General features: G+C 38.4%; 1 protein-coding gene across 2 annotated transcripts in view; it reads left to right on the top strand.

The window, feature by feature from the left end:
- Positions 1–21,891, top strand: part of Tmem117 (transmembrane protein 117) — a 435,767-nt gene extending 413,876 nt beyond the window's left edge. For both annotated transcript variants that reach the window (XM_051189733.1, XM_051189734.1), the window contains exons 7-8: positions 6,675–6,804; positions 20,149–21,891. In XM_051189733.1, the coding sequence (XP_051045690.1) occupies positions 6,675–6,804; positions 20,149–20,795 (777 nt within the window). In that variant the 3' untranslated portion in view covers positions 20,796–21,891. The remainder of the gene's footprint in view (positions 1–6,674; positions 6,805–20,148) is intronic.
- The last annotated feature ends 373 nt before the right edge of the window (positions 21,892–22,264 follow it).

The raw sequence follows: 22,264 nt of genomic DNA on the forward strand, positions 1-22,264 counted from the left end.
TGCTATATGCTCCCTCCTCTCTCCCAGGAGTCTATAAGTTGTTAAGCACTCTCTCCATGCTGGTGAACTGTGTTGCCCCAGTCAGGGCTATTGATTTCCCATTATTCCTAGAGGCCACATGATGCATTTCCATTAGAGTAAACACTTTTAAGACCAGCTTTTATTTTGTCCTTCCTTACATCAGTCTTCCAGGGCAGGGCATCTGTTTGTTTCCATTTTGGAGCTTAAAGGAATGATGCTTTTGGGGTCTGGATGTACTGAAGCTTGTTTGGAAAAACCTACTGCTCTCTCATGAGGGCCTTGAGGCAAGTTCTCTTAAAAGTAATAGACTGTAGTTAACTTTTCGGACCTGCTCTGGGCTCAGGTTTCTTCAGAGGCAGTAAACTAACACTTACAACTCATTGATGTATGCTGCCTTTGGAATTAGCTGGGGGAGTGTGGACTTCTGAGAGTAAGAAATAAAAAAGAAGGAAGGAAAACAATTAAACACTACAAAACACACCTTTATGATTACCCATTTTTCTAGTTCTAGGATATATGGAAATAGAACACATAAGAAAGTCACATTCCTGGCTGGAGAGGTGGCTCAGCAGTCGATAGTCAATAGTGCTGGCTGCATTTGCAGAAGGCCCAGAACCATCTGGCAGCTCACAACTGTCTGTTAGTTTTGGTCAGCCAGTAGCTAGCTCCACCCTGATTCAAAGCAAACTTTATTTTCAGAATTTGATCAAAATATCACACAACACAGTAACAATGAAGAGAACATTCAAATATGACATGAGCAAAGGGTGGGTGTCAGAGGAAAGCTGAGAGGCAGCCACCAGCCCCCTCTGTTCTGAGCATCCCTCAGTTACTGCAAAACACCTCTCCTGTTCTAGCTTGTCTCAGCATACCTGCATGTCCCTACTGTGGGAAATATGCTAACCACACTTCTAATTTGTTCTGACAAATCTCATAGCTTCTTTCTTTTACAGGGTGACGAGAAATATATCTCAAACATGTCCTTGACCAATTCTCCAAACATCTTCAGCATTTGTACTTGACCTCTCCATAGAAGTTGGGTTTCTCTGGTCAGACTAATTCACCAATGGCTGCCTCCTGACAAAAAGTCCAAGAATCCAATAATTGTTCAGTCCATGAAGTTGTGTCTTAGTTAGGGTTTTTGTTGCTGTGAAGAGATACCACGACCATGGCAACTTTTATAAAGAAAAAAATTAATTTTGGTGGCTTGCTTACAGTTCAAAGGTTCAGCTCATTATAATCAGGATGGGAAGCAGGGCAGCATGCAGGCAATGCGGTGCTAGAGAAGGAGCTGAGAGTTCTTACATCTTGACTTACATCTTGACAACAGGAAATGGACTGTCTCACTGGGCATTGCTTGAGCATATATGAGACCTCAAAGCCCATCCCCACAAGGACACACTTCCTCCAACAGGACCAAACCTGCTCTAACAAAGCCACACCTTTGGGGGGCATTTTCTTTCAAACCACCATGAGTTGGATGTCTCAGCTGGTCTTCAGTCTACATGGGAATCCTAAAGAAGCAGGCTATGATTCCAATGAAGGAATGCCTTAGCAGAAGGATAGATGAAGTTGCTGGTTAGACTGAGGACAAGCAGGCAAGAGGCAAAAGTTTCCTTCTCTCATGTCCCTTTATGTGGACTGCCGCCAGACAGTGTGACCCAGATTCAAAGTGTATCTTCCCATCTCAAATGATTTAATCAAGAAAACTCTTTCACAGGTGTGCCTAGCTGCTTGGGTTTCAGGTGATTACAGATAAAAAAGCTGACAACTAATGTTAACCATCACACCCCTCTCTCTAATTATCTACTTTCTTCTTTTCTTTGTGGCCTTTGCAAATAGCTTAAGCTTTGTGTTAATATTTCCATGGTCTCTCTATACCTGGATAATAAAGACAAATTTAACAACCATTTTTTCCCAGTAACTAATGTTATAGTGATATGTCATGCTCATTGTGTTGTTTCTTTTCCCTAAATCTATCCCGTGCTTCTTCTGGGAAACACAAAAGGGGATTTTTGTGCCTGTTTAGCTTTCAGAGCACATCATTCATCCCTTTAACAAACACCTGAGTTCTTCCTGTATGTTGAGCTGAGTTCCTGTGTTGAGGTATCAAGACAGGAAAGTCATCGGAGCTCCCCGGGGCTTACATTTCACTGGGGACGACAGGCATGGTGAGTAAATAAGCAGGGCCTGTTGTATAACAAGGCTTCCAAGAATTAATTCAGCCAAGTGCTACTATGGCAACTCTGCCAATCAGAAGCAAAGGACTGCTGGGGAAAAATCAGGTTCTCTAGTTTCCTAATAAGAAACAGACATATCACCCAAAGCATAAGAACAATTCTTTCGGCTACCTCTGCACACTGTCATCTGCAATCCTGTTGCTAGGACACTGGTAAGCTGAGAAAAACTAAGGACCTTTTGCAAGCTGGGAATTTTTATTTATTTTTTTTTTTGGATTGATGTTCTGATAGTCATATTTTGAATTCAGTTCTGAAATATGCATGAAGAGAGATTAAGCTAGAAGAGAAATGTGTCTGTAAAGTTGACTTTGAAATCATCTGGAGCTTGATAACCTAATACTATGAAAAGAAGATAAGTAAACTATTGAACAGAGGATGTGCTGGCATTTTATAGTAACTTTTTCAAATCTATTGTCAACGCTAACATGACATGTTTGCTGCACTCATGAACTCACTGCACTATTCCAATTACTGCCCATGACCCACACAAGATTGGGACTGTCAACATTCTGTCATACATGGGCAAGGGACATATGAAGCCCCACTCCTCCCTGCAGCTCTATGTGCAGATAATGGTTACCAGGGAAAAGGTGTCATTTTCCTTAGTGATATAGTCACTGATACATTGCCCATGCTCTGATACATACCTTCTCCATTGTGTTTATATAGGCAACCATAATTAAACTTCCTGGTTTACCAAAACAGCTATTGATGTATGAGTAGGACTTATTGGAAAGAAGGGCTTCAGTGGAAGGAGAGGGTGAGGGGGATAATGATCAAAAGGCGCTATATAAAATTGTCAAATAGTAAGTAGAAACTTTTCTGCTTTCTAATTTAAAAGGTTATCCATTTTTTTCAATAAAATCTGTTCTTTCCCTTAATTACTTCAAAAACCAATCAATCATTAATCCAGAAAACATAACTTTTCTTGTACTCTGGCTTTGGTTTCTTGAGGTAAAGCAATAACTATTATTGACTTTTAGCCTCGATTTCTTACCTAAAGAGAAATGAGGTCTCATCATTTTACCACCCGGGAACTCAAAATCAAGCTTGAAATCTCTTCCTTGACACTGAGACTCAACAGGGAAACACTGAGAAATGATGACTCCATAGTGCCCCAAGACAATAAGTTTATTTGCATAATACTGCCCTAGAAACCTGCCCAAATATAGTGTGTGAATACCAGGGGTCAGGGACTGATTTTCATTGCCACAGACAGAAGCCAGAAATAGTAAGTAAGAAAAGTAGACAAGTGTAATGGCACTATTTATTTGCTTTTTTGTGGAAAATACATGGATCTGAATGAATATTAACCATGCCACATCTGTGAACAGATGTGGAGTTGGAGACATGCTCATGCTATGTACAATATCACAAGTTGTTGAGAACAGGAATAGTTTGACACTGTGTGTCTAACTCCTTCTTCTCATTGATAGAGCAGCTGTTGCTCTCTTTAGTATCAGAGAGCAATACCAAAGTAATTCCTAAACATTTACAATCCTCAAAGAACAAAATAAATGAACATTTCATAATATGCCATGCCAAGTGATGAGCTTATCTATCCAGGGCTTGCTAGATAAACACATAATACCTGGTCATTCTCCTCATACTTTATATCTTTAGATCAAAATATGTTGTTAACAATCATTCAGAAAGTGAGCAAGCTATGACTCATAACACTTCTATACTATGAGTTTATAAACCTACCTATGCACTAATGGTGTCAATACTATGACAGTCCCAGTGTTTGCTATCTATCATCCATTGTTAACATGCCTATGGGAGAGGTGCCCCTCTCTTATGCCCATTCTGAGTGACCTCTAGGCCTTTGCTCTGAACTAAGCCCTAGTCAAAGGCAGTGGTTGGGGACAGATAGGAAAAGATGGCAATCTTCCTTTATCATAGCAGGCATGAAACAGAACCATCAGTTTCTTCTACTTGTCTTTCAGGATGAACCTAACTGTGAATTATGAGAAAAACTAACTGCTTATTGACCATTTCCATGTTTCATCCTCTGTACCTGTCACTATGTAGGTTGCTGCTTAGGTATTATGTCATGTTCCCAAGAAGAAGGGAGGTTGACAGGTTCAACACTAATTTGTAGATTACATGATTGAAACTTTCAGAGATGAAAAGCACCCTCCTCTTTCTTCTTTGCCCTTTGTTTTAAATTCCCATGTTTCAACAAACTTCAGATACCAATTTTCCAGTAAAATGAGCTCAAAACTGTATAGCAATCATTATCATTGCTATTACAGTGATGGCCAAGTTAGGCCAGATGTATGCTGAGTCAAAATGATGAGTCTGAACAGGTATGGAAGTAAGAATTGAAAAACAAAAATTAATAGAGTTGAGAGAAAATGGACCCAGGAAATATGATTAAGTAAAAGGTTTTAAACAATAAAACATGATTCTTATAACAAATAAAGCAGAAAGGTGAAATGGGATATGCATGGATGAGGCGTGATCCCCTCTGCTTATTCTCCATTAAAGACTAACTTACAGCTGCTTTCCTACACTCACTACCCTCACATGAACACCAAGCCTTCTCCTTGATATCTTTTTTTTTTCTCGTAGTGAAACCATCTTCCAGGTAAACACCACAATGTCCCCTCCTCTCTTTTATTCTTCCTCCCTCTCCCTACTTCCTTAACTCATCTTTCTAGCTCTGGGAAGAGATGGGAAGCAATTGGGAAACTATTTTTTAGTGAATGAGGTTTTGACCACAGTCTAAAAGAAATCTCCAGAGATTGCTTCTTTTAAACTAAGAGCAATTTCACAACAGCAGAAAACTTTAGTTTCATATAAGGAAGTCTAAATGGAAGAAGTCAGAAAATGCCTTCTAACTTAGAAACTGCTTCAAATACAGTGGCCCAATTACTACCCAGGAGTAGTCTCTATCTGCAACCAGGAAATAAAAAGCCAGTTTCTTTAATGATATTATCATTCATGGAGGGCAAATAAAGCTCCTCTATCACTCACTTTATTTGCAGTCATAGCTTTTATCAGTCACATTTTAGCAATCAAGGTGAGTTTCCTTTATAGTAGTTTTTATTAATACGGAGGGAACCAAGATGGTATATATGTGGGGAACAAATGTCATAGTCAACCCCATCAACAGTTTACAGATAGAATCTCCAACCCATTGTCTACTAATAGTTTTTACAGTATATTCTAAATATATTTAACATTATCGATTTATTTCCTGAACGCCCTCAATTATGTGTCCATTTGCTGAGAAACATGGAGAGGTAAGGCAAGATAGATTTGCTCACAAGCAGACTAGATGGTGCTGTACCATTTAATTTTCCTTTTGTATATTTGTTTCCTATCAGCATGTTGAGGTAGCCCACTGAACTAGAGACTGCTAAATGCTAAAGACTGCTACTCTTCTATGTTCTCTTCCTCGTGCCTCATTATACCTGGAAAGGAAACATGCATGGGAACTCCTAAGGGACCAGGTGCCATTCCAGCATTCTTGTGTCAGATGCTTTCACATGAACTTAACATTTTCATGTTGATTTATTGGACTGAAATCTCAAACTAATATTTTGTTCATGTTTTCATATTCAAGTTGGTTAAAAACATGAATTAAACATAGTTCTGTTCCTTCAGTGAGCATGTAATTATTAAAAGTGAAAATGTGCCTTTGTGAGCCCATCTCAAATATTCTTTTATATTTAATGTGTTCTTCTCTCATAGGCTAATTATGATTTTTAATTTGGTGCTTTTAGAAGGCTGAGACCAGGCTTGTCTCCTGACAGAATCCTCATGGCATCAGTTTCTCTTCCTTCTGAGAAAGGGAAACCCTGTGCAGCTAGCTTTGCCTCCTCTAGAAATGACTAATGGGAATCTCAGGGTTCTCACTGCTGCTTTGAAACATTGGGTCCTCCTTCTTCTGGCTCAAAATCATCTGAGCAGCAATCAGACTGGAGTTCTTTGGCACTTGAACATTCTGCTCAGTTTCCAGAGAACTTGGTAAAATACTTTAGTGAAGCTTGGTTACTTTGTTTTCGTCTATCAGACATGACATTATAGGGCTCATAATTTTGAAAGTAGTAGGATAAATATATCACAAATGTATTAAGCCCAGATCAATCTAAAATGTAAAGATCCACGTATAACGTAGACAAACAGTAGAGACATAGACATAAGCCATTACTGTACTAGCATCTAATTATCAAATTTAAAAAAATAGATTTGGAGTAATGACTTAATTTTTATTTTGAATGCATACTAATACCCAACACACACAAACTGATAATTTTCAAGTGAAATAGTTAGATCCAACAGCCTGCTGAATTTAAATGATTTTAAAACAAGTGCTCTGAGAAAGTCAGTTCAGCACGTCTTGCTGCTAAAGAATGAAGCAAAGGAAATCACAGATGCACTTTCCTGTTGACTTTCTGACAGGACTGGGAATTCCCACACTTCATGGGAGATGTTGATGTGAATCTTCCAGGGCTGCATACTCCTCACATGCAGTTCAAGATTCCCTTCTTCCAGAAGATCTTCAAGGAGGAGTACCGCATCCACATAACAGGTATGTTGTATGACTTTGAACACTTTCAAAGAGGAGTACTGTGCCCATATAATAAGTATGTTGTATGACTTTGAACATCTTCAAGGAGGAGTACCATGTCCATATAACAGGTATGGTGTATGACTTTGAACAATGTTTGGGTATTTCCTGTCTTCATGTTTTCTGTATAAAGCAAATCACTAACGAGAGCCATGAGTTTAATTATCTCTGACTTACTTAACAATGCAAGATGGCTCCAGGTGGGCTGTAGGTTTGTGGTGGCTTTGTCAAGAGATATATTACTAGCGTCGAGGAATGAGTGAAATGGGGACAATGATTTTTTTTAAATCTCACCTGTTTCTTATCTGCTTTGAACAGATCACCTCAATCACACTCCAATGGCAGGAACTGTAGAGGACTGTAATCAGAATTATGGAGCAGAGGGCAATGTAGCTCCTAGTTGGGTAGCCACTGCAGTGTGTGGTAACCAAAGGGTAGAGGACAAACAATTTGACGGAGAGTTTCTCCCTCCATGATTCATGGGCCATTCCACATTGATCTTACACATACTGGCCTTCTTTTTCACAGTTATCAGTGTGTATTTTCAACACAAATACATTCTATGATTCTGCACTTACTGCTAAGGTGAAGACAATGTAATGTGGTCTTGGATCTTCAATCAGTCCACGTGTCTTTAAAGATTTGGGCTACAGACTGTTTGATTTCATGAACCCACATCCGTGGCCTAGCCCAAGTTTGTCTCAAGAGATTCTTTTGTAACTCTCCAGATGATTTTACTTTTTGATTTTTCATGCTCCTGAAATGAATTACATCTCAGTCATTCTCATCCCCAAAGATATCCTGGAGATACAGTAACAAAGAGCAGACAGCTGAATAATAAAGAGTAGCATTCAGTACTAAGCTGTTCTGATGCAGGGCATGAATGCATGTGCTTTAAGGACAATGGCCTCGGATCCCACACCTGTTATAATGAAAACTGCAGAAGAAATCAGTGCTTATACTACCGTCTGTGCTGCTGGATAAAAATAGCCCAAGCACAGAAAACATTAACATCTGAGTACTGAAAAACGCTGCTTCCCAGGCAGGAAGCTGTGCTTTGGCTCTGAGCAGGAGATGACCTTCCTGAGTTTGAGAATGAGCTCATGCATAGGGAAGATGCATCATGTTTCTTCTCTTATTCAAAGTGACTGAGGCTCATCTATTAAATTCACTGGGTAAATCAATCAATTTGAGTTCAGGTCACATAGTGTGGTTTCAATGTCCCTACTCAATCTCTGCAGCACGTTATCCTCTTGGACTTCTAAAATAGCTATCACACACATGGCATCACCGTATCCCTCTGGGTAGCTTTGCCTAGACCATCTGTTTTTGCTACCAGCTCTTATCTCAGGCAACCCCTGCACAAAGATGGTCCCTGACCATCAGAATGCCTGTTTAAAACTATAATACTTAAGCTGACACTGGGCTGTGGGAAAAATGAATATAGAAAATAATTGGAGAACAAATCAGTTTTTAAAAAATGTACTGTTAAAGTTTTCAGATCAGGGATGTTTTACATAGCTTTGTTATATTCAGTGTCAGTTATGGAAGTGGCACATTCAGGGTTTGTAATATCTAATCTTTGTGCCATTTGTGGATGTTTTATTTAGAAAGATGAACAAAAATTCACACTTAAAAAATTATACACAGTGTCTTGGAAAGGATATGTGCTTCCAGTATCCCTGAAACTGCAGTGTCATTAGCCATAAGCCAGAGAGACTTTGTGCACTCGGATAAACACAGATCCAGGGCCTTAAGCCTGATGTTATGAACTGGAAGCTGAAAAAAGAATAAAGGCACATTAATAAAGTTTTCTGGAAGGGGGGATGTAATATGACTCTTGGCAACATTTGCTAAGAATTATACAGCTATGGCACAGATGTGGCTGAGGTAGTGAGAAGATGAAGGAAAAACAAAATGTAAGGACAAATAGAAAAACTTAAACAGAGATACAATGTTGTTACTATACACAGCCAAATCTAGGAGGTGGGGTGTGTGGTATACAGCTGGACAGAGAGCAGATTACCTAATCTCAGTAGGGGCAATCTCTATTGGGGAGTTGACTTCAGACCTTAAATATCCAGGGGAAGAAAGCTATGCAGGACATTTTCTGCATATACTATTAACATTCACAAAGGAGGAAAGGCTTTCCATTTCCCAGGGAAGGTTTTCCATTTCCCCATGGATCTAAGACATTGAGATCCTTGGCATGGCCATGCTCATGTCAAAAACATGCATTCACTCAGGATTTCACTCAGGGCTTTCTCCTAACTCCACATTGGTGGATTGGCAAATTATTAGAAAGACTTTATTACTATATGGATGGTGAGATCCAGCCCCATCAGTTCCTAAACAGCTGGGAATTAGACTCAGGAAAGACTTCTTTGGGTAATATGGATGATTGAGTACTGCTCCATTCTTACTGAAATGTCATAGCTGAGGTCAGAAGGTCTGACCATGCAAACACTGGCTGCCTGTATCCATTAAAAAAGCCCTTTGAGGTTTCTGGTAGCTAAATTAAAAGAGCAAGGGCCTTGAGGCAAAAGGCTACACTGAAAACACATTAGTGCAGTTATGGTATTTCCCATGTGTTTGTGTGTGTCCATATCTGTAACTAGAATTCTTTGGGAACATAGTTAAGGGTTTGGAGAAAAGCCAAACCTTGCTGTCTTTAATTTCTCTGTCTCCATCCCCCTCTTTTCCTGGTAATCCACTGAAAAGCTTGCTGCTATGGACAAGCGGCTAGTCTTTGGGGCACATAGCAGAATCAGTGTGCTTGAAGGTTAAGGCAGAATGCTGAATCCATATTCTCCCAAACACAAGTAAAACCTGGGCTTGCGGGCTGGAGACCCTGTTCAAAGAGTTGCTGCTTCTGCTGCTGCTGAAGAATGATGTTTTTGTAGGCAGAATTCCTTGTATAAGAAGCTAAGAAGGAAGCTGTGTGCTTGGATAGCAGGGTTAGAGGGGTAAGGCTTCCCCAGTCCACTGAAGCCCAGAGGATTACATTAGAAGCCAGTTCCAGATGTTGAGTTACAGGCTTTGGACTTACACTGCTGGATTTTGGGTTTGCTTTGCTTTGTTTTTATGTCTTGCTTCTTCCTTTTGAAATAATAATGCTTGCTTTCATATTGTTCAAATGTACTAGACTTTTAAAAAACAGTAATTTTAAAGATATTGGAGAGTTTTATAAAGTTGGACTATGGTGGTTTGAATTAGAAATGACCCCTTACAGTCAGATATTTGAATATTTGGCCCGCAGTTGGGAAATACTCTTTGGAGAGATTTAGTAAATGTGGCCACACTGAAGAAATTATGTCACTGGGGGAGGGCTTACAGGTATATAACTTCACTGTAACTCCAGCTCACTATCTCTACTTCATGCTTGCTCTTAAACATGTCATCATTCAGTTTCCTGTCCTTGTTGCTATGCCTGCTGCTTACTGTCATGTTTCCCTACCAGGCTAAGAGAGCCAGTAAGCAGCAATACTTCATGACCATTGCATCAGCTTCTGCCTCTAGATTTCTGCCTCGAGTTCCTTCTTTGACTACCATTGATGATGAACTGTGATAAGGAAGAGTAAGCAAAATAAGACCTTTTCTCTTCAAGTTGCTTTTGGTCATTGTGTTTCATCTCAGTAATAGAAACACTGACTAAGTCAATAACTAATACAGAAGTTTCTGCCAGAGAAAGGAGAATGACCTGTCACTATGAAGAACCAGCTCATCTTGTTATTTTTGTTGTTTGAGCAATATGAAAGACTTTGAACCAGAAAGGCAGTTAAATTCTGGATCTGTCCTCATGTAGTTCTAAGAGCTATACAGACTGTAGAGGTCTAGCTAAAAATATTTCAGAGACAAACAATATTAGTAACTGGGCAGGAGGTCATTCTTGAGATAGAAGAATCTGTCTGCTTTCTGCCCATATCCTGAGGACTTGCCTAAGGCTAAATTAAAAGGTAATGGCCTGAGTTCTTTAGCAGTGGAAATTTCAAAACAACGTAATGTTGTGTCTGTGGCATGGTTGTTACTGATAATGTTTCTGCAAGTCTGCAGTGGAAAAAAAAAAAACAAGTGGAGTAGAAAAAAAAGTACAATTTGGAGAGAAAAAAAGTACTAGGAAACTTAAAGGAATGTTCTGGAAGAGAGACAGCCATTGTTATGAAAATTAATACAGCAAAGGAAGGCCTCATGTTTTTCTCAGAAATTAAGGAAAAGGTGCCTTTTGGGTAGTACCCTACCCAGCTAAACTTCCAGATTGTGAAAGGCCTAAAGAGTTTCATATTCCTAAAAAGGAACTAGAAATGCAAGCTGCTGCTGATGTCATGCAAAATGTCAGGGTCTTTTGATGTAAGTTTTCTGGTCCTGAAGGTCCCACTGCCATGTTCAGCCCCAAATGAACACACAGTCACTATATTAATTATGAAATTGTTGGCTGGTGGCTTGGGCTCCTTACTTACTAGTTCTGTCTTAATAATTAACACATAACTACTAATTTATGTATTTGCCTCCTCTCCTAGTCCCCTTATCTTCATGCCTCATTAGCCATTGGCCAAACAGTGTTTTATTAATCAATCAATAAAAAAAAAAACATATATACAGAAGGACATCCCCCACCAAGAGTCAGTCCCCACTGGCAGCCAGAATGAGTGGTGTCATTCACATGATACTGGATTTAGAGACACGAAGGATGCAGGGGTGGAGGTCATGGGTTCTTCTGTGGTTTCAGAGAGCCTCTGAGACCAGGCAGCTTGTGCTGGGGGAGTTCCTTCATGAAGGACCTGAGAGGTCATTGCACGAATCCATAGAAGTAAAGCCTGGGTTTCCGTGGAGATCCCAAGATATTACAGGTGTCAGTGGTTATGAGACATCTGCCAAGGAGAGGTGCATAAAGAAAGTGGACCCAGTGTCAGAGAGAGGCATGGGGCAGAGCCATTGAAGCTCTTGATAATATATGTGGAGCTACAGGATTTGGTGTTTTCCCTGCTGGGATTGAGTCTTGCTTTGATCCAGTGTTTCTCAGTGTTACCTCCATTCTTCCCTTTTGGGATGGTATTGTCTATTCTGTTCTGTGTTGGAAGTATGCAATTTACTTTTTTATTTTCCAAAGAGTTACAGTTACAAAAGTCCCAATAAACTTTTGACTTTTAAACAGTGTTGAGACTGTGGAGGCTCAATATTGGAATGTAGTGGTTTGAATTAAAGTTGTCTCCCATAGGTCTGAGCATTTAAAAACTTGGTTCCCAGTGGGTGCTGCTTTAGAAAGTTTAGGAAGGGCGGCCTTGCTCTAAGAAGTAAGAACTTGGGGAGGGCTCTGAGCATAAATAGCCTCTCCCTACTTTGAGTTCACTCTCTCTGCTTCATGCTTGATGTTAAAGGTGTGGCCTTTCAGTTTTCCACTGCTGAAGCCTGCTGCCATGCTTCCTCAACTAATGTGTAAAGAACCCCTCTGAAACCACAAGCAAAAAATAAGTCACATGAGATTTTAAGGACAAGGGGTGAATGGAAGATTATAGTTTAAAAAGTGATATGTTTGTATTTCAAGGTAGTGGGGATGCAGTGTGACAGTTGGCTTTGACTGTCAACTTGACATACCTAGAATATCACCTGGACAAAGAGACTTAAAGAAAAATGACTTAGATCATGTGGACGCATAGTCATATTTATAGGGGCTGTTCTTGATTGATTGTTGATTTTGGGGGATCCAATGCACTGTGGGCAGCACCATTCCATAGGCCTGAGCTATAATAAAAAAAAAGAGTGAAGAAAAGGAGGAACATAGCATAAGCAAGTAGGAAGCATGGGCTTATTTGTTTCTTTCTCCTCTCAACTGTAACTGTGATAGTGATAGACTGACTGCCTTCTGCTCTTGCCACTGTGATTTCCCTATAATGGTAGATTATAACTGGGAATGTTGAGCATAATAGACCATAAGCTGCATTTTGTCAGGTTATTTTGTCATACTGGTAACAATGAAACTAGAACATTTATGCAACTGTTAACAAAAGCGAATAAGCATGATGCAAATTTTGGAGAAATGGGGGTGAGAGGGAAATAGAAAAGCACATAGTAGATTGCTCCACGAACTCAAAGGTACGTACAAAATGTAACATTCTCAGTGTGGATTATGACTGGCAATGCTTGCCTATCAAGGTGACCACAAAGGAAGCTGGGATAGGAAGGGACCTTGCAGATCTCCCAGTAGATTCCTCTGTTGTGTCATTTGCCCATGTTTATTCTGTGCTAAAAGGTCCTGTGTGAGGATAGTTAAGGTTCTCCAAAAAGCATAAGTGAATATCCTGGGCCCAAGCTGTTTTATGCCTATGAACTAGGTAAGATATCAAGTGTGCCCTAAAGCAACAGGGGCTAAGTTCTAATGCATAGTCTCTAACTACATGAATGTGGCTCTTGTCTAGGTCCTTAGCTGTTTCATGGCTGGTTTCTTCTCTGTTCAGTCAGGATAGCAATGGAATCTATCACATACCTCGCTTTAAGACTCAAACTATGAGTAAGTGCAAGGCACTCAAGGCATTGTCTACCATAAGGTATACAAAGCATTCCTTTTCTTGTTTTCTACTTGACATTTGCCCTTTCATTCATCCAGAGTTTTTGTTTCCTATTTAATCCCAATACCAAGTAGTGTGAGAGAGTTTTCTCACCATTTATCCTCATTATTCTAAATTTTCTACTGTTGCCTCTAATCCCTGAGCTCCCAGGAAGAAGAATGCCAAGAATGGAAAATGCTGCCTCCTAAGGAAATACTCTTATGTAAAAGGTTTTCTGACACTGATGAATTCCCATTGACATTTTAAAAGCATTTAGGATTGAAGTAATTTTTAATGCTGATTTTAAGCTAGCTTTATTTATGCATGTCAAAAATAACTTGAATTATTGCATCTGTTTAGCTCATCTGGATCCCCCTTTGACAGATGGTCTTCTACAGTATGTATGAGCTTTCATTTTATAAGCTGGGGTACAGCTCATAAAAATAATCATCTTTTCCAAGCATGTGTTAAAATACACTTTTTTCTTGGAATTTTAAGTCACACACACACACAAAAAAAGGACAATAGTTAGTGATTAAGTAGCACTGGTTACTTTTAGCCCAAGTCTATTGTTCTCAAAGTGAAATCTAAAAGCATTATACGGTTCTATTTTCTTCATTGTTTCCCTTTACCTATAACGTGTGCATAGACGGATTTTAAAATAGGATGGCCCAAATCTCTAGAGGCAAGCAGGGATGGCCTCTCAACTCAGCCTCCAGTCTCCTCTGAGTCCTATTAATGCCAGTCTCAGCGGAAGCTCTACCATCTGTCATCCCAGCCACACAAAAGAAGTGTCCCATTGGTGGCCATCATCTGAGTAAATTAGGAGGGAGTTGAGGAGGGGGAGCCAGAAGGAAGGCTTATGTAGCAGTGAGGAGAGAATTCACACTATTGGCACAATGATGCCCACAGGACCCCTTTCAGCAAAAATGAAAATGTGGAAGTAAACAAGCCTCTGTAGCATCTATGTTCTATTTCAGTTTCCCAGGTGGTGTGGGGGCACAGGTGCTTCCCAATAGTGAGGATAAGAAAAATAATGGGCAAAAGCCCTTTGTTTTGCTCCCATCATTGTGTGGTTCTAGCAAATGAGTACCTAGGAATTATTTTCTTAAGGAGTTCTCCTGTGTCAGTTAGATGATGGAAAGTGCTGGGAAGGTCAAGGCAATGACCCATTCAGGAGGATAGTCTCTCTGATGAAACTAGTGAGAGACTTGTTATAGGGAAATATGATGCACTCTCAAGACAGTTTACAAAGACCTTTTTTTATACTCTCAGATGAGAATTTTCCCAAACCTCTCCAGAAGCAATTTGTATTTTAGTGCACTTGTATAGGTCCAAGAGTTAATTATGTTACCTCATATAAAGTAGCAATTCTTTCTATTTGTCTAAAAATCATTATCATCCAAGGCCATGTCCCGCCCCCCCAGTCTAGTTTTTCCCAAGCTAGCCTTCCCTACCCAGCCAGGCATTTTACTTCATTTGTATATGTAACCATTTGGTAATAGACCTGACACATCCTTCAGCAATTATCTTCACAGCCAGAGGAACAGCTTAAATATATAATTAATTATAATATTTAACATGACTATGTTGATTCTCTAAATTTTCCCACATTGTATCAATTCTAGCAATCACCTAGAACTGACTACATCATTAAAATATGCATTTGATTTAAAACCCTCAAGAGTCATTCTTTATATTTTGGGGGCATATCATTTCACAGTTTATAAGCTGATTCACAGACATTTAAAGTTAACATAAAAAACTAAGCTAGGATCCAGGAGACAAAGAAATATACATGAGTTTGTCCTTAAGTTCAGCAAAGTCATAGATGAATGGAGATCAAATTTGTCATAAATGTGCAGCTTCCTTTTTTTGTCATTACAACATGACAACTTATGCTTGTCATGTTGGGTTACTTAATAGAAGGAACAATGGCAATAGAAGCACTTAAATCTTAAGTAGCTATTTTATCAGCTAAGAATTACTATCAACTCATAAATTAGCAATTATATACTGTTTACTAAGTGATGACCTTGTAACCCAAACATTTACATGCTTTCTACCCAACCTTCAGTTACCTGGGAGAGACTTGGGGATGTGTTAACTTAATAAAACTGGTTTTATTGTTCTGTCTGGTATAAAATAACTTTGATCATGAAAAATAGTACTGATACAGCAGGCTAAAATTATTATTATTATTATTATTATTATTATTATTATTATTATTATTATTTTACCCAGCACTTATCTTCTCGAAGACCGTGGCTTCCTACTGTCCCACAATGGATGTTAAATAGTATCCATAATAGGTAACATGAATGTTACAAACATGCCCTATATATCTGGCCAAGTAGTACTGTCCACCTGGTAGAGAGAAGTCTACAGAACAGCTGTATGAAAATGTCAACTGGCAAATCCACTGAGCACATGATTAAAAATGTTTTAGATATATATTGAAATCATGAAATGTTCATTATATGTTACAAATACCAATGTATTATGGCTTTTTCTTCTTTTGGGTAAAAAGGCAGTATCCCCCCCCAATTATTGTCTTAAATGAGGGTGATATTTAATGATGACTCCTTTAAAATTACATATCCAATGATTCCATAAACTCCATAAACTCCCAGAAAGTAAAAAGATAAAATTTTCCATTAGAGTATCACTTTTGACAATCGATAAGATTCATTAAAATGACAAAACACAAGGAAGAGGTAACCCCGCCAGCATCATGCGGTGATTTCTCATTAAAGCAGACAGCGAGTTATTTCTACAGGAGATTAATAGAAATAATGTATGGATTCTGCCCTACCTCCTTGCTGATTTGCATTATGCTATGTAGTTGAAACAACAGGGGGAATGAAAACACGTTCACATGATTGATATGGAAGTTCCAAACCTCTAGCTACTGTTGATCACTTATCCCCAACGGCACACTTGGAGAGAAAGGGATAGAAGCAATTCCTGTTCTCTCTTGTTTGGGTCATTCCAGAGACTAGGGGTTACTTTGGATGACAAACTCTGTTTCTCAAACTGTACAGTTTTTTAAAAGCAGCTTTCTTAATCTGAAAACTATGTTTTGCCTGTTCCCCGCCACACACACGCGCGCACGCGCGCGCACATACACACACACACACACACACACACACACACACACACACGAGTTTGGAGGAGGTTTTCTGGCTCATCCTACAACATCAAGGCTGTGGAGATGTTAATTTCATAATGACTAATCAGGGAGACTTTTTTAGGGCGGGGAAGAAATCTTAAGGATTGTAAGGCTCACCTCTGTCACCTCATACAAGAATACCATCATAAGAGGTTGAGCTTACACTGCCTGTCATAGGACACCACATCTCACAGGACCAAGGAGTTTCTTAAGGGGAGAAAGCATTACCAAGTTAACAAAACACTATGTCACAAATCTAAGGACAGATGGTTAATGATAGATCTCTTTCCTGTGTACAAACTAACCAGAGGTCATGTCAGGTAGTTGAAAACAAAAAGAAATTGGACCATACTGTCTACTCTTTTAGCATCCTCAAGATTCATTTGCATGACCATGACAGTGATAGAGCAATACTGTTACATACACAGGAAATTAGAGTCACTGTGATGTCTCAAGGGGCTCCAGTGCCTCTGCTATGCATCTCCCAAACCTCTATGGGCTCTCAATGTTAGTGGAGATTCAAAGACAGCACACCTGTTGATGGCCTCTAATTCCACTTACATGAAATAAAGTTTCTCAGAGCTATTACCATTGCAAGTAGATAAACTACCCATTGGTGATTCACAAAGTATATTTCCATAGAGCTACACATAGTAGGTCTCATTGTATAACTGGTCCTATGTAATCTGTAGATACCAGTTCTCAGCAGCTCATGACAGTTTATCAAAACTAAAAAGATGTGATCACCTTTAACATAGAAATACCTTTGTAACAATCCTTTTATGTCTCTCTGTCCCTCTGGATTAACAAAGTAGAGAAAAGAAATTGGTGAAGTAATGTATAATATATTTCAAATACAACCTCTCGTTTTATTCTCATAAAAATCCTTTCAGAGAATTACAGTTAGATTATTCTTCATTTTGAAGAATAAGAAAAATAAAAAATAGGTTTCCAGTCACAGCTCCTAAGTAGAAGGATTTTATGGGGAAAAGGGAGAACTAGAAAACTGGGTCACTTTTATGACATTGAAAATAAAATATTGCTGAACAAGAGAGGCTCAACAGGCTATCCCAGAGGGTATCCTATAAGGGTGAGGGTGAGTCAGGGGCAGGAAGGTATCTTCTCTGTTCCCAATGAACTCTCACAGTTTGTTGGAGATGATGGGACTCAAGTTAGGCAATACATTTTCATCTTTTTCCTACTGCTCTATGCCACATGAGAACATTAAGGACCCACTGTTTTAAGAGTCAAGTATAAGTTTGGTCCAGAACTGTTGAACAGGTAGAAAATAACTCAAAAACTTAAGAGATAAGGATATGACCTGAATGTTTTTGGCCTGGCAGGCCCTGCCATTGCTTCAGCCCCAAATGAACACCCAGATGCTATATTAGTTATAAAGCTGTTGGCAGTGACTCATTTCTTATTGGCTAGCTCTGTCTTAATTAATTAACCCATTTCTATTAATCTAAGTATTTCCATGTGGTCTTCTTATTGGGGTAAGCTGGACCTGCAACTCCTTTGCCTGCCACATAATGACTGCTCAGCATCTCCATAGGGAAGAGAGCGATTTCTTATTTGTCCCTGCTTAAATCCTGATTCTGCCCAGCTTTTACTTCACGTTCTCAATGTCTGTTGCGTTTATATTTTCTATCCCTCATTACCATCTCTAAATGCAATCTGTTGTTATTGCCAGTTGTATCTCTGTTCTGTTTCCCCAGCAAGATGACGAATTTCTCTTGAAAGGTAGAAACTTGTATCTTCACCATCTGGAGGTATACACTACACACTGTCTAGTATGAGCTCAATAAAGGTTTAATGATGCTGTGTACCGTTGAGATTGATTTTTGTTTTTGCACACTAAATAAGACAGTCAGTTGGAATGTTGGGATCATTGTTTTTCAATGTGGTAGCCAAGTTCAAGGCAGGCCTTAGAGCTTCAAGACTAAAACCAGTTCATAATAATAATCAACCAGGAGAAGAGGCAAGTTACAAAAACAGCAAAATACAAAGATGTAAATACTGTTAATTCATGTAGCTAAACCCTTTAATACACAGCAAGTGGCAACTTCTCTTGTAGGACAAAGAAACTGTCATGGGTCAAGCAAGACTTTGATGATAATGCTAACAATTAGTATTAAAAGTGACTGTGTTATTATCTACAAGTCATGGTGCTTAGCATCTAATAAGCTAATAAAATGTTAATGTCAAGAAATATTATTTTTTTCTTTATGGAAGGAAACATGGGCTGTAAATAATTTCAGCAAGTAACTTAAAAAGCAGATAGATTTTGGACAGAATGAGTCCCCTCAACTTTACATATCACAGGATCTGATGCTATGCAGGCATAAGTATCCCCAACTGCCTCACAATTAGATCTCTTTCCTAAAAGCTGCACAATGCACCAAATATATAGTTATGGTGAAGTAGTAACTTTATGATATTCAATACTATTTCTTTCCAATTACTAAACAATGAGGACAAAATACTTAAAATTATGATTAAAGCCTCTATAGCATGACATATGTATTATACCATTTTCAACAACAAACTCAGGGAGACATTAACTTTATGATAGTATATCTGATGTTATAAGACTTGTAAGAAATGAAAACAATTGTAAGGGAACCTAGTATCCCTTAGAAATTTTCCACATTCTTTCCCTGTACAGATATACTTCAATAACATATAACTAAATAACATAATGCACATATATATGAAATTTAATTGAATATATTTAATTGTGTGTGTGTGTGTGTGTGTGTGTGTGTGTGTGTGTGTGTGTGTGTGTGTGTGTGTGTATGTTTGTAAGCGAAGCCTATGGAGCTCAGAGACATTGGATTGCACTTGGAACCAGATAACCGGCTGTATGGAGCTGCATGACATGTTGTCAGGAACCAAACTTGATTCTTCTGCAAGAGCAAAATGGACTCTTAACCACTGAGCTGACTCTATGGATCATAGATAATACTTTAAATGCTAAGAGGAAATTGTAGTGGTGATATTTTCCAGTACTTTATTAGCTTTGTTTGTATATATCATAAATGCATTGTACTTAATGGACATTTGGTGTGAGATTTTAAGTCTTGAAATGAATTATTGATCCGGGTAACATCAACCAATGATTTAATCAACAGGTCTTCTTGTGAAAAGTAATGCAAATTAAATTGATATACTACTGTGCTTTGCAGTGCAAAGTGATTTATTTCTTCCCCAGACCTAATTATGAAAAATTAAAAAAAAATTCAATCATATATTGGACATTCTTAAAATTTCATTAGTACTGTTTTTTCACTACCAATTAAACTATTCTAGAGAAGAACCCAAGACTGGCTTTGAATCTAGCCATGATGCACATTAAACAAAGAAATTTAATAATCATATTAGAGTAAATCTCATGTTACTACAAGACTGACTATTACAGTTTAATTCATTCTGCTTTGTCAATTCACTTTACGGTAGCATTTCACTGTCAAAAAATAATTGTCAGCAAGTCTAATTCTTCAGTAATTTGTACTATTATTATTTAATGGAAAAACTCTATTGTAATTTTGCCATCCTTTGATTAATCCAGTATTTTCCTTTTAAATGCAGGTAAATGGTTTAACTACGGAATTATCTTTCTTGTCTTGATTTTGGACCTGAATATGTGGAAGAACCAAATATTTTATAAACCTCATGAATATGGACAGTATATTGGCCCAGGGCAGAAGATATATACAGTGAAAGACTCTGAGAGTTTAAAGGATTTGAACAGAACCAAGTTATCCTGGGAATGGAGGTCCAATCACACTAATCCTCAGACTAATAAAACATATGTTGAAGGAGACATGTTCTTACACAGCAGGTTCATAGGGGCAAGCCTCGATGTCAAGTGCCTGGCTTTTGTTCCAAGTTTGATAGCTTTTGTGTGGTTTGGATTCTTCATTTGGTTCTTTGGTCGTTTTTTGAAGAATGAGCAAGGCATGGAGAATCAAGATAAAACCTACACTCGCATGAAAAGGAAATCGCCCTCAGAACACAGCAAAGACATGGGAATGACCCGTGAAAATACCCAAGTCTCTGTGGAAGACCCACTGAATGACCCACCTTTGGTCTGTATCGGGTCCGACTTTAATGAAATAGTCTACAAGTCCTCCCAGGTGACATCAGAAAACTTGAGCTTGCATTTGAAAGAACCTACCAGTGCAATGGAAGCTGATCAAGACCCAACAAACTCTCAAAGTATAAGGATGAACTAGAGAGTCCCTTAGGTGGAGAGAGCACAAAGAGCAAACTTGAGTGTCACTTACAAATCGTGTAGTCTTTTATTTTGTAAATGTCAGGTTTACATAGCATTAGGTTAAAAAAAAATACAAACAATGCCACAACGGTGCTCAACATGCTTTTTTCTAGACTCATTGTTTTCTATTTGTATTATGATACACGTGCCTACTGTATGTTTAATGGTCCCCTAGAGATTGCTCTCCACAACTGCACAAGCTATTTACTGACTTTACAGCTTAGTAGATTAGCCGATAACCCACGTATCTGATGTTCAACCATAGTGGTGCCTTGAGACATTAAACTGTTTTTAACTGTACCAGACATGAAGTGTAGAATGGTTCTCCAGTCTATTTCACATGGGATTTTTTTAAATATATACAATTATTTTGATTTACACTTGATGTCTGAACAAGAAACAGACATAGCTGATTTGTGGTTGTAGAAAGTTCTCTTGGTCTGCTGTTTAGCAGTGAAGTTGGTGACATTGATGCTAGACTGCAGAGAAGCCTGGCGATTGCCTTTTAAATTTTATTGGTTTGCTGCTGAATATGAATACAAATGTAAAATCCACTGAGAGGAGAACTGTAATCCAACATGGGTCACTACTCAAGAAAAGTGACTTTCTCTAACTACTAATTGCAATTAGGTGATAATACCTAATTATGTTTTCTTAATTAAAGATAAATTGCTGTCTGATTAATAGTCTTGCCCTTTTCCTTTGGGAACAAAGGTTAAGAAGAACAGTTGGGTGAGCTCTCAAATTTATTGACATTTCCACAACATCCTAGACAACCAAGGAATTAAAATTGAAATCATGTGAAGGTTGCACAGCACACGATCTACAATATTGTACATTTTGTTGTAAATATGGCTCTGGACAGTGAAAATGGAAAAGCTTATGCCAATGTTGAGCAAGGGAATTCTGAAATTATTCACCAAAACCTCATGTGGTAGAAAATGCTGTACAAGGGTCTGTTTAATGTCTTTTGTGTATGTGCATTTTGTGTTTGGATTTCATTTTTTAAAGATGTAAACATCGCACATTAATAAATAAGAATTATATGCCAGTAATTATGTGATGTAGGTTTTGTTTCTCTTTTCTGTTTGTTTAAAGGATTCATTCATGCCTTGGCTGAACATAAACCTATTTAAATGGATTTTTAAAAGCTTGATTCTGGGCAAGATAATAAATGGTATATTCCTAAATTGCTTTTAATTGTATTTCATAAATTATGGTTACATGTTTCTTGAGAAGCTGAAGGGAGATCATTTTTAAGGTAAATTATTTCTTTTCCTGTCACATACTGACATTGTAGCATTTTGTCTTAATGATTTTTTTTAAATCTCTCTTGTTTTGATCTGCTTTGAGCAGGCAATATGCCGATTTTAGTATGCTGAACAGAACTATGCATTTATCTGTCACTTGAGAGCCAGCTTTAATAAA

The sequence above is a fragment of the Phodopus roborovskii genome, unplaced genomic scaffold (assembly GCF_943737965.1).
Source record: "Phodopus roborovskii unplaced genomic scaffold, PHOROB, whole genome shotgun sequence".
Taxonomy (NCBI): domain Eukaryota; kingdom Metazoa; phylum Chordata; class Mammalia; order Rodentia; family Cricetidae; genus Phodopus; species Phodopus roborovskii.